The 12311-nt window shown below is 36.0% G+C and overlaps 2 protein-coding genes across 5 annotated transcripts; both read right to left on the minus strand.

The window, feature by feature from the left end:
• Positions 1-1756: 1756 nt before the first annotated feature.
• Positions 1757-7655, minus strand: LOC133861202 (uncharacterized). 4 transcript variants are annotated; one of them, XR_009898968.1, is made up of 3 exons: positions 6630-7655; positions 2038-2309; positions 1757-1968 (listed from the first exon to the last, which is right to left on the minus strand). XR_009898968.1 is itself a non-coding variant. In XM_062296931.1 (2 exons), the coding sequence occupies exon 1, from the start codon at positions 7567-7569 to the stop codon at positions 6679-6681; it is 891 nt and encodes a 296-aa protein (XP_062152915.1). In that variant the 5' UTR covers positions 7570-7655; the 3' UTR covers positions 1757-2309; positions 6630-6678. The 4 variants fall into 4 exon arrangements, 3 of the variants coding, with proteins under 3 accessions (XP_062152915.1, XP_062152916.1, XP_062152914.1); XM_062296931.1 differs by having other exon boundaries at positions 1757-2309; XM_062296932.1 differs by having other exon boundaries at positions 1757-2327.
• Positions 7656-9096: 1441 nt separating this feature from the next.
• On the minus strand, positions 9097-11121 carry LOC133861306 (uncharacterized). Its single transcript, XM_062297059.1, has 2 exons — positions 10183-11121; positions 9097-9329 (listed from the first exon to the last, which is right to left on the minus strand). The coding sequence occupies exon 1, from the start codon at positions 11119-11121 to the stop codon at positions 10225-10227; it is 897 nt and encodes a 298-aa protein (XP_062153043.1). The 3' UTR covers positions 9097-9329; positions 10183-10224.
• Positions 11122-12311: the final 1190 nt, after the last annotated feature.

Here is a 12311-nt window from a genome sequence, read left to right on the forward strand (position 1 = left end):
CGAACCAAAAAAGAGTATGCAAATTTTATTTTATTTTTTATGATGTGGCAATGCCATGTCAGCGCATAAGGGGGAATCATAAATGCTAGAATAAGATTGTCTCCATTTTAAATATGGTCAAGATTTAAAAATTGTGCATTTAACAATGTATATAAAGTTAATGTTGGTACGTCTTTAAAAAAATTTAGATAATGTTGAATCATATATATATGCACCGTTAAATACACCAATTTTAAATCTTGATCGTAAAATATATACTATCAATTTTCATTTGAAATTGAAAAAATCCTTGCCATTACTCAAACTTTAATTGGACTGGAGAGTGAACTCATTAGGGAGTGCAAGACTAGTTAAATGATATGCTATGGACGGTGTCTAAAGTTGATAGGTTAAGAAAAAAAAATTAATATTTTGGTATCTAGATAGGAAAACTAAGATCTCAACTATGCAATGAGAAGAACCAAATACATTAGACATGGAAGAAATGAACAAGAATGATCTGGTGATCAAGCATAGCTTTTAATCGTGGAAACAAAAATCGTAAGGCTCACGCTGATTCTTTCACTTTTCCCTTAGTTTTCCAAATTAAACCCAACTAGCCTTTCAAGTTATGCTTGCCCTGTTCTTTTCTGACAAATGGGATTTATAGTTACAGTTATAAATATAAAAGAAAGCAATAATATAAAAAATGTGTTAAAATATTAATTAAATAATTAATTTTTTTTTTTTTTTTATTAGTTTAAGTGTTTGGATAATTAGTGATTTACAGCAAAAGCAATGTTATATATATATAAACAATGGCTGTCAACTTTGTAAGATATTTGTGTGGGATGTAGTATTACTCAAGAGTAGTGATTGGGGGGGACCCTAACCGTCCCCCCCTTTTCAATAAACAAATCAATTTTATTAAAAAAGTTTCTTTTTTAATAAAATTGATTTGTTTATTGAAAAGGGGGAGGGGGGACGGTTAGGGGTCCCCCCCTAATCACTACTCTATTACTCAATGATTTAACATGGTATCATAATAGAAATTTTGAGTTAGAACTATATCTCTGAAACATATGTAAGAATCATATGATTTGTTAATTCTATTAAAAATGCATGTGGGAATTATATATTCTAACAACAAACATAGTTTAATAGACTGAATTGAAGTAATTTATTCCAACTCAATTTGAAAGAAAACTTTGTTTTGATTTTCGATATCATGTTGTGCCCTCTCTTAGAGCTTAATTTGGATATTGGGTACCATTAAGAATTGGTTTATCATATGCTCTTTTAATCTTATGAAAAATTCATGCGAGACTCACAAATTTTTACTACAAATGTCAATTTAATAGATCGAATTAGAAGAATTTCTTTTAACTCAATTTGAAATAAAACTTTGTTTTGATTTTCGATACCACGTTGTGCCTCCCTTAGAGCTTAATTTTGATATTGGGCACCATTCAGAAAAGCTTATATAGATTCCGAATGGCTGAAGTGATATATCTTCAATCCCCTAAGCGACATTATTCAAACGACACTAAATCTTCGATGGCTGATAGACGCTACTACATCAGCTCGGTGGAATTGGAGTGGGACAGGATCGAGTGTAGTATTTAACATTACTCATAAATGCTAGCTAGAACCACACTCTTATATATCCTGCCACTATCTCATCATGCTGACGTAACAGTGTCAATCAGCCTTTAGATTAACTTCCCTTAAAAAAAAAAAAAACAAACTTCCAAGAGCTAATTGAAACTACTACATCAACGGAATGAAAAAATTATTAGATAAAAGTGTAATTTATGGTCTTACTAATTTTCTGATTCTGGTCGTGTGAAAGCTCTTTGGGCATTTTGAACTATTCAATAAGTATCCACTATTTGTTCCACATCCCTAATTTCCCACTACTTCAATATGGAAAAGTTATGGAGGCCAATGATCCAATCCCACTACAGGCAAACGTACAGACCTACAGACCTACATTCAAACGCATGCAAATGATTCCCAAAAAGAGATAAGAAGGAATCAAAACCATTCACAACATACCAATCATGTGTACTGCTACATATTGTCAACAGTTTTGTGACAAGATTTGCAGTCTCCCATGCGTTAATCAATCCTGAACCGCGCGCTCCACTGGGAAGACCGACCACTGATCAGTACTGCTTGCTCTGGGAAGGCATGTGCCTTCTCGTTCATACAAATTTAGCATCTCAGATCAGTTGCTTTTAGTTGGTATAATTTATATATTGAGGTTTGTCCCCCGTCTTAATCATCAACTGCTTGCTTGCTATAGGAAACAAGGCTTGATCCACTACCTACAACATGCATGTACACTAAAAAAACACTTAATTATAATAAAATAGAAAATAACAAAAATTGTGACAAAAGATTTACGGATGGTTTAGTGTTAGACACCTACATCCACCGCTAGAAAATAGTCATATAGGGATAGCATCATTGTGCTTTTATTGATTAATATAATCGTATACAAGATGCACTTTGTTTATAGAGCTTATGAATTTATTCAAATGTAATCTAATCATAATCCAATCCCTTCATTATAGTTAGAATCATTTAATTCTCATTTATATATATACACTTTGGAGTTTGTATTGATAAGAAAGCCAACCAATTCGTGCAAAGATATATGGGTGATGCATGTGTTATGAATGCTTTTATTTCTTTTTCCTTTGCTCGATCACTCTTTGACATTCCAAGTTCTAGCGTAACGAATATTGGATCCACCTCAACACGAATATTGCCTATAACTAAATAAACAAAGCATAACACTTGATACTTTGCTGTTTCTAGGTTGGAACAGCAAAGTATAAGCCAATCATCAAAACAATAAGGCTGTGCTGTACTGCTGTTTTTAGGTTCTATATTCTGAGATTAGAGTATTTTATAGAGCAATTCCTTAAAACGTACAATATATATACTCCATAAAATCGTCGATACTTTTTTCACCATACATACTCATTGGCAATATTCTTTTTCTTTCTTTTTCATCATTGCCTATATATAACTAATTAATAAATAAAGCAGGCATATGACACTGCACAAAATAGTACTGATCGAGCGAGAGACAGAGAGAGAAATTGATCAGTCAGTCCTTTTAAATAATTGGAACATAAGGCTTTACTGTTTTTAGGTTCCATATTCTAAGAGTGCGGTAATTGATAGAATAAAATTCCAAAAACATCAATAGATTTGTCTATATATTACTCTATTGATACAGGAAACTAATTAACAAAAGATTATTCTGGTGTAGCAGCTCCAGATGGCAAATGGGGATAGTATTATATATTTGCACGTACACTTTCGCCATACATATATATTCAATTATGGTATTCGTTTTCCTTTCTTTTCTTTTCTTTTGATTACTCACGATCATCGACATTCCAAGTTCCAGAGAATATATATATATATATATATATATATGCAATCTTTAATATCATTGACTATAACTTAATAAAAAGAGAGCGCAACATGACATACAGACAATAGAGTAGAGACACGGAGAATTTGATAAGCTAATTCTAAATAATTGGAACATGAGGCTAGCTAGCTTTACTGTTTTAAGTTTCCATATTCTAAGAACGTGGTGTTTATACAGCAAAATCCTAAAAACATCAATAGTTTTGTCTATACATGCACTACAGATAAAATGTTAGTTTATTCTATTTTTTTAGGGATTACGTACTGCATAAAAAAAATAAAAATAAAAATAAAAATAAAAATTGTTAAATCAAAAACAAATTTGACACTGTAGGGAGAAAATGACTTATGCTCCTAATGTAAGCTGTTTTCAGATAGAGCTTATCTCCCTAGCCCTAGCTCTCTGACCCATTCCCCCCCCCCCCCCCCCCCCCCCCTACTACAATTCCACTTTTGGGTTGTAAATAAATCAGTTCATTCGATAATTCACTCGATACCCGTTTGGTTTAGCTTGATACTGTAAAAAATTTGTTCGATTAGTAAGTGATACATACTCGACAAAACTCGATAAAAACTCGTGAGCTTAGCTCATTTAAAGTTCGACCGGATTGCTCGTCTGGCTCGTTAGTTCAACTCGTTTATTTCTCTTGAATGTATGTGTGTGTGTGTATATATATTACTAAAAATGAGTTATATAAATTTAAGCATGTATATTAGTAATTAAGTAAAATATGTTATATATGTTACTTAATATTTATATGTGTGTATTAGTTAACATACTAATTAGTTAGTTCATAAACTAACATATTATCTAGTTAATTAACATATACTAAGTAAATATAATTAACTATTTGTTCTCGATATTCTATATATAGACACACACACACACACACACAAACTAAATAAACCTGTAGTATACTAGATAAGTAAATATAGTATTACATATTACTTATAATACTTTGATATTCGTATTTAGTACGTCAAACTAACCGTTAGTATATAACGATATAATTATATTGAATAGTTAGTGCGTGTGTGTGTATGTATATGTATATATATATATATATATATATATATATATATATATATATATATATATATATATATATATATATATATATATATATATATATATATATATATATTATAGTTACTTTGTTATATAGAATATATATTAAACTTACTATTTGCTCACATTATATATATAATATAGTTTATATACTCTAGTTATATATAATAACATATATTGCTAATTTATTATTTATAGACTATAATTATGTGCTATATTTTATAATATGCCTTATACAGTTAAATATTATATATTTATCCTATTAATAAATGTATAGAGATTGTTCACAAACTCGGGCTTGAACTCCGCTTTTTTATCACATTGAAAAATTTAATAGCCTAGTTCGAGTTCTAGTTGAGCCGAGTTTGTTGAGTAACTCAGCTCGGCTCGTATGACATTCTCAACGAGTTCGAGCTTGAGTTCAAGCTAGCTCGAGTTTTAAATAAGTTGAGCTTGAACATACATTTCATAGCTCGGCTCGAGTTCGAGCTCGACTATTTAAGCTTGACTCATAAACGAGGTAGTCTCAAAATCTTAAAAATCAGCTCAGCTCCGCTCGATTACGGCCTTACCTTAAAGCTAGATTCAACCCTTCTTCGCCTATCAATCACTCGTGCCATCCCCGTGTCCCGCCCTTCTAAGTTCTAACAACCTACATGATTGCCCCTATTCCTCGTGTGTCGCAGTCCCCAATAACTCCTTATACGCTACGACTCCCTTCCCCCTCTCCACATCGCAATGCCTCCACTCTATTGCAAGCCCTCGCCCTCTTTCCCCCACCAACCAAAAAAATATATATATATATATGAAAAATTTCATTCCCGGTCTCAATCCTCCATTAGGTCAGGCAGCCACCTATTTGGTTCGGTTGGCCACCCCTAGCATGTTAAGTGTCTGTCCTACCATCCCTCTTCTCTGTTGGGGTGGTTGTGCACCCACTATTCTATTTTGTAAAATATTTTTATAAATAATAAATTAGTCTCTGCACTTGAAAAATGAAGCACTTGTTTTCTCAAAATATTCTTATAAGAATGTGTGAAAGGTTTTTCAAAAAGTATCTTGTTTTTCGAAAAATATTTTATTTTTTAGTTTTTGAGAATTATTTTGGGTTTTGTATTTTGAAAAGTATGTTTATATATGGTTTTTGAAAGGAAAACGTGTTTTCGAAACAGTTACCGTTAATTAGCTTAGGCCTTAGTGTTAGCTTTTTTTATTATACAACCATTGAAGAATTTACTCCATTTGTCCTTCGGTCCAGTCTTCCTTGCTTTAAAATCCTTAAATCTAATGGTTGTAGCTAGAGACAAATGTCTCTCCTTTGTCTTAGCCCTTTCTCTAAATTAACTTCTCAACTAATTAACTAGAGCACAAACTTTGGGAAATAACAAGGAGTTACTCTTCCTTCAGCTGCATTTAAGAAAGTAGAACCAATATTTCAGGAGAATGAAGCTGCTAATTAATTGAATACGAAGGAAAAACCCTTTAGGGTTCAAAAGCTTAATATTGATGGACAAATCGGGGGATTCTTAGTGGAGGCCAGGGTAAAATATATCTGAAAAGCCTCACCCAATAGAGAAAATGTAAATGGGTACATATATATGAAGAACCAAGTGAATTAAGCACGTACAGGCACGATGCCATCCAGGCAACAAGCCAATGCTTCCATTTGGCCAACTGGACTTCCCTCTATATATATTCCTACCTGGGAAGAACAGAAGAGAACATGCAGTTAGTGATCATCAAGCACAGGCACAATGCAGAAATACTACAAGGTTGACTTCTGTCATTCCCTTCAAATCAGCTTAGTTGAATCTCTAGAATATGTAGTTCTAACTAGTATTTCTTGGTTGAATAATATTTGGTTGTTCTTTGTAACAGCAGCTGTCATTATCGTGTTTCGTTTTGTTTTTGCCTCCTAGCTTGTCCCCCCCTGCCGATAAAATAGCGCTAAAGAAGATGAAGCAAATGCGCTTCTCACTGCTCTCCTAACCTAAATACTCTTTACTACTGCCTAAAAGACACAACTCCAGTTATTTTTACTTTACTACTGTCAAAGAAAAATTTATTGCGGCAATATATATAATACGTTGGTTCATGTCTCAATATATAATACGTTGGTTCGTAATACCTGGGATCTTGACTTGTTGCTTCACACTTTTCTGTGTTTTCGATCTAAATCAACGTCCCAAACTGAGGGCAGCTTCAACATCTAGCCTCCATGCAAATCCTCCACCGTCCATCCTCCACACATCACATGGCACTACTATCTGCGAGGACTTATCCTTTCCCCACGTGTACTGCAGCTTTACTTTGCAAGTAAAGGTCGCGTACGAGTACGGCAACTTCTCTTTTGCCACCAACCACACCGTTATTAGCTCCTGTGACTGGCCGTCATTTTGCTGGCTCACCATCCTCTTAAAAGCCCCGTTCACCCAGAACACCCTGTTCAAGCCGTCCGATACGAACCCTGGACACGTGTCATGCTCCAGATTCTTCATCCTCTCCACGTCCGTACTCCCTAGCCCTGGCACAGCCATGCATCTGTCTGTCACGCTCACCACTGTCACCCACGACTCCACTGCCATAACCATCTGACGCGTCACCACCGTCCGATCCCTGTCCTTGCACACACCCTTATCGAAGTTCAACCAGATGGGTCGGTCCCCATTTTCCTGGCTATCCTTTCTTGGCACCGTATGGTCAAAGTTACACCGAGATCCACTCTCCGGCGACTCATTTCGTTCACTTTTCTCAGGCAAAAGTTGCAGAGTCACCACCCTCTTCTCCAACCCATCCTTCTTTTCTATCATTTCTTTCGTTTCCTCCTCAGCTATCCTTTTCTTTCGCTTATACCCACTATTCTTCCGAATCCTAACGTACTTCCTCTTCCTTCTTCCTTTCGTAACAAACACGTTCTTGCTATCCACCGCTGACCCACCTGAAACGGACCCTCCAACGGCCGGTTTCGGCGCAATCGGCCGGAATCTGAGCATCATCCGATTCATTATCGCTTTATCCTGCACACCCTCACCGCATCTTAACATGCCCCTCTGGTCTCCACTCTCCATCCCCCCTAGCCCTCCATCAATCCCACCATCTCTCTCTCTCTCTCTCTCTCCCTTACTCTCTCTGTTTAAGCTCAGAGCGATAATCACAGCACAAGTACAGTAACCTAGCGTGAAAGAACACGTGTCTATGGCTGCCCCTGAACAGAAACGGCCTCTGATTGGTTAATTTTTTGGCTGGGCCCCGCAGAAAAAGCAGCGTATCCGGTGTAATTAAGCGCTGGAGTGTGGCCCCACAAGGGAGCCAATAAGAGACGAGAGAGTGTCCAGCACTGCCGAAAGGAGTGGTGGACGTGGGCTCAGCCTATGGCTTGGAGTAATCTTCACTGAAGAGAAAAAGACTTTTGGGCGGTTCGAGAAAGTGCACACTTGGTCGTCTTTCATTTGCCATGTCCAACTAAATTCAGTTGGAACAGTTGGGCCCTTAACTACTCCAATCGCTTCGGAGGAGCGTGAGGAGCACTCTCTCATATATAGGCCGACAGATGGGATTGGATCTTTTGGAAGCGGGGAAAACGTGCCCGTAACGAGTGTGGTTAGGTTCTATTTTGATCGCTGTACGGCGAGGACGCGTGGATGGTCCGAACACTGCGGATCTAGTGGTAGATCTTGGACGTCATTGGGTTTTATGAAATTATGAGGGTTAATTGGATTGGATTGGATTGGCTTCTGACCCACTGCCACGTGCTGGTATTACTGTGATTGACAATGACTACTCTCGACTTACCCATTAAGTATCAATCCTGGTGGATTGGTTCACATGGTCACATACTAAAATAAGTAAATAAAGTAATCAATGTGATTAAGTAAATTCCTTTTTCAGGCAGGTAAAGCAAAAAATAATTTTTTTTTTTTTTTTTTTAAAAAAAAAAAAACCATATTCTTATGATAAGTTAACAAGAAATATTTTATCTATCTACACACAGTCAAATACTAACAAAATATTATATTTACTGTAGCTCTCTTAGCTGCATTCTTATTTTTTAAAAAGAAAATATACTTATAGTAAAAATTGTAATACCTACGTTAACACCGCTCTTATAATCTTATTCAAAGGAAAATGTTTGTAGTAAAAGTTTTTATTACAATTCATTAACAAACCTGATGAGATAATTTATAATTAGTAAAGTAAATAAACTCTCATCCTCACGTGAATACAAAGAGTAAAAATGCTTAATTATTCCATTAATTATGAACTATTCCATTAAATTTGTGAATAAAAGTTAGAGGAATGCTAGAGTTTTTTCTAGTGTTTTTTTTGTGTTCATTTGAAATGATATAAATATAATTAAAAAATTACATCATGTCATCTAGAAAGATATAGATAATTTTTTTTTATCACATTTATATCCTTTCAGATAGACAGTAGAAGGAATTTCAACATTTCTCTTATAATAATACCTTTAATTAAACTTTATCAAAAAAAAAAAAAAAAAAAAAAAGAAATCTAATTAGAACATATTAAGTGATTATAACAAATCGAAAAGAGTTATTTATAGTTTTTGTATGAAATGCGCGCACTTCATTTAAAGAAAAATTTCATTTTATGATTTTTCTACGTGTTCATGACAGCTACGCCAAACTAGGGAAGTGCGCTCCCTTTACTTGCCCAATTTATGTAACATACCAAAACAGGGCTTTTAGCTTTGACCGGCTTATGCATATATTAAGACTAAAAAATTTTGGGATGCCAAAACAGTCCATTTCCGATTAGGATCCAGCAGCTAAAATCCAACTGGTACAAGTGGTGCTCTCCCGATCTCCTGCTAGGAATGTAAATAAGCCGACTTTGGATGAGTAGTATATGCCTAAATTTGACTCATTTAAATTTATTACGAGCTTAAATTTTTTTATAATGAGCTCGAGTCAAGCTTGAGTAGCTCTCGAACTCTCAATTTATCACGAGCTTAAGTCGAGTTCAAGCTTATATGACGAGTTTTAAAAATTAAAAATTAAGCTCAACTCGACTTGAAAAAAAGAAATAAAAACTAAAAAAAAAAAAAAATATTTCATTTTATGAAAAAAATTGAAATTCACATTATATATATATATATATGAAGGATATTTTTGTCATTCAATTAGACATTGACTTTTTTGGTAATTTAGAAGCAACATTAACACAATTAATAGATATTATTTTCCCTCCCTTTTTCTTTTGATGTATTTTAATTGCTTAGGAAAGAAAAAGTTCAAGTCTCTAGCTCGGAGTTAATTACACTTCATGTATAGGAAGGAGTCTGGTGGCACTGTTCCACACTTGTTCCAAACACAGATTAATTAGAAATCCACACTGAATAGTGAATATGAATATGAACAGTGTAAAACAAGCTAGCATACAAAATCATATGTATATATATGAGATTCTTGTGCGTTACTATATATGCACATGGATTTTAGCTCCGACGCAATAGGATAATAATTTATTGGGGCCTGGCCTGCTTGATTTACTATTCAAAAGGTGGCCCCGCCCCGTCGAATTTTCCTTCAAGGGGCCTGGGTGAGAATGTTTCATGCTTAATGTTGATTTTTTTTTTTTTTTTGGTAGAACTTTTTTCTCCCTCGTTGACCTTTTTTCTCCTTAGTGCTTTAAGAAACTGCTAGGCAAAGCATGAATACCTGATAATTAAGGTGGCTTCTCTCAATCCCTTGATCTTTGTTTCAAAGGCCGAGACTGAGCGCAGCTTTGACGTCCAACCTCCATGCAAATCCTCCGCAGTCCATCCACCACACATCACAAGGCACCACCTTTGACGAAGTACAGTACTTCTGGTTCCGCCACGTGTGCTGCAGTCTCACTCGAGCCGTAAACGCCGGATACAAGCAGGGCAACAACCTCTCCTTCACCACCAACCTCACTGTACACTCCGGTAACTGTCCTTCATCCTCCTGGCTCACCATCCTCTTATACGCTTCGTTAACCCACTGCACCCTGTCGGAACCGTCCGATACGAACCCCGGGCACGTGTCCCTCTCGAGATTCTTAATTTTCTCCTCATCCGTACATCCTATTCCTCGTACATCCATGCACGTGTCTGTCACGCTCTCCACCGTCACCCATGACTCCACCACCCTCGTCTGAGCCATCACCGCCGTCCGATCTGACCCGGCACCGGGGTCAACGTCACCGAACACCCATTTCTTGTCACTCAACCACATTTGTGGGCCCTGATTATGATTATCCTCGATCGCTTTTTTATCAGCCGTGTGATCAACCTTAGACCGCGAGTCTCCAGCATCCAGATCTTTCTTTTGAGCTCTCTCAGGCAACAGTTGCAGAGTCAGAACCGTCTTCTCCAACTCATCTTTACTTTCTTCCTCAGAATTCATTTTCTCTCTCTTATATCCATTATTATTCTTGCAACCCCTAACGTACTTTCTCTTCGTTCTTGCTTGTGAAACAGAAGGCCTGTTCTTGTTCTCCGTCGGCAAACTTGATCCGCTGGTGTCCGGTTTCGGTGCGATCGGTCGGAATCTGGGCATCACTCGGTTAATTAACATCTTATCCTGGGACCCACCGCCGAGGCTTGACACGTGCCATCTATCTCCACCGTCCATCACCCTCGTCTACCTCTGTTCCTAACCTTTCTCGCTCTCTCTCTCTCTCACTCTCTCTCGGAGATGAAATCGATAATGATAGCGGTGACTGGTGAGCACCGGTGGCTGGGTTACCAACCACCACGTGTCTAGGGCAACATTGAAACAGTATCGTTTCGTGATTGGTTAGTTTCCAATTGCGGTGGGTCCGATTGAAAAGTTGCGTATCTGGGGGGGCAAATATTGGTCTGTGATTAGGTCCCACGATTCTAGCCAATCACAGTGGGGAGCGTGTTCGGCACTTTTGAGAAGGAGAGGACACGTGGGGATTGCCCAGGTTGCACAGCATAATTTTCTTTTCTTTTTCCAGTTTAAGTGGAAGTCCTTTTGGAAAAGCTTACAGAATGTGAACACGTGTTTTATACATGATTAGCTCGGAACAGTAAATTCGGTTTAAACTGCTGATTAATATAATTCTCGCAATTGACCTTCGGAGCGTGAGATGCACTTCCTGGTAATTTTTTAACAGGCTAGTTTCATTGGGAGGTGTAGACCACGTGTTATGCGCGAGTGTGCGCTTTGTTCGTAACTGAGTAAGTTTTTTTATTGATAATTCCATTTGAATCTTGTCATGTGACGTGCCACTAAGGTTTTTATTTATTTTATTTTTTATTTTTATAACTGGTCCAGTCCTGAATTTTATCACAGCTACGACTTTTATATATATATATATATATATATATATATATATATATATATATATATATATATAAAATAATATCATATATATTGTGGGGACTTTTTTCTTTGTTGTCGTACACGTGACAAAAATTTGTTAGACAATTCTTTCGTTTTGTTTGATAGAGATAAAAGGAGAAATGCTATAATTCTATCTAATATTTATGGTTTATGTGATATTTTAACTAATTTTTGAATTAATTATTTTTAAATAATAAAAAATCAAATGATTGGTTTTGAGTCTCACATCAACATTATTGAATAATTGTACTATAAAAATATAATATCTTGCATTATTACTCAAAGAAAAAAGAGTCAAGCTTCAAAATTACAGTAATTAAGAAATTTGACTGCCACCGAAACACTATGGCCATCCAAAAAAACTTAAACCTAAAATTCCACAAGGTAAGAAGGCCTACGTGAACGCAGTTACCTAATTATAATATTCAATAACAAAGCAATTTCAAGAGTAA

The sequence above is a fragment of the Alnus glutinosa genome, chromosome 2, assembly GCF_958979055.1.
Source record: "Alnus glutinosa chromosome 2, dhAlnGlut1.1, whole genome shotgun sequence".
Classification (NCBI taxonomy): Eukaryota; Viridiplantae; Streptophyta; class Magnoliopsida; order Fagales; family Betulaceae; genus Alnus; species Alnus glutinosa.

Excerpts from the sequence above, each read along its gene's own strand:
- LOC133861202 (XM_062296931.1), bottom strand. The coding sequence starts at position 7,569 with ATGGAGAGTGGAGACCAGAGGGGCATGTTAAGATGCGGTGAGGGTGTG.
- LOC133861306 (XM_062297059.1), bottom strand. The coding sequence starts at position 11,121 with ATGGACGGTGGAGATAGATGGCACGTGTCAAGCCTCGGCGGTGGGTCC.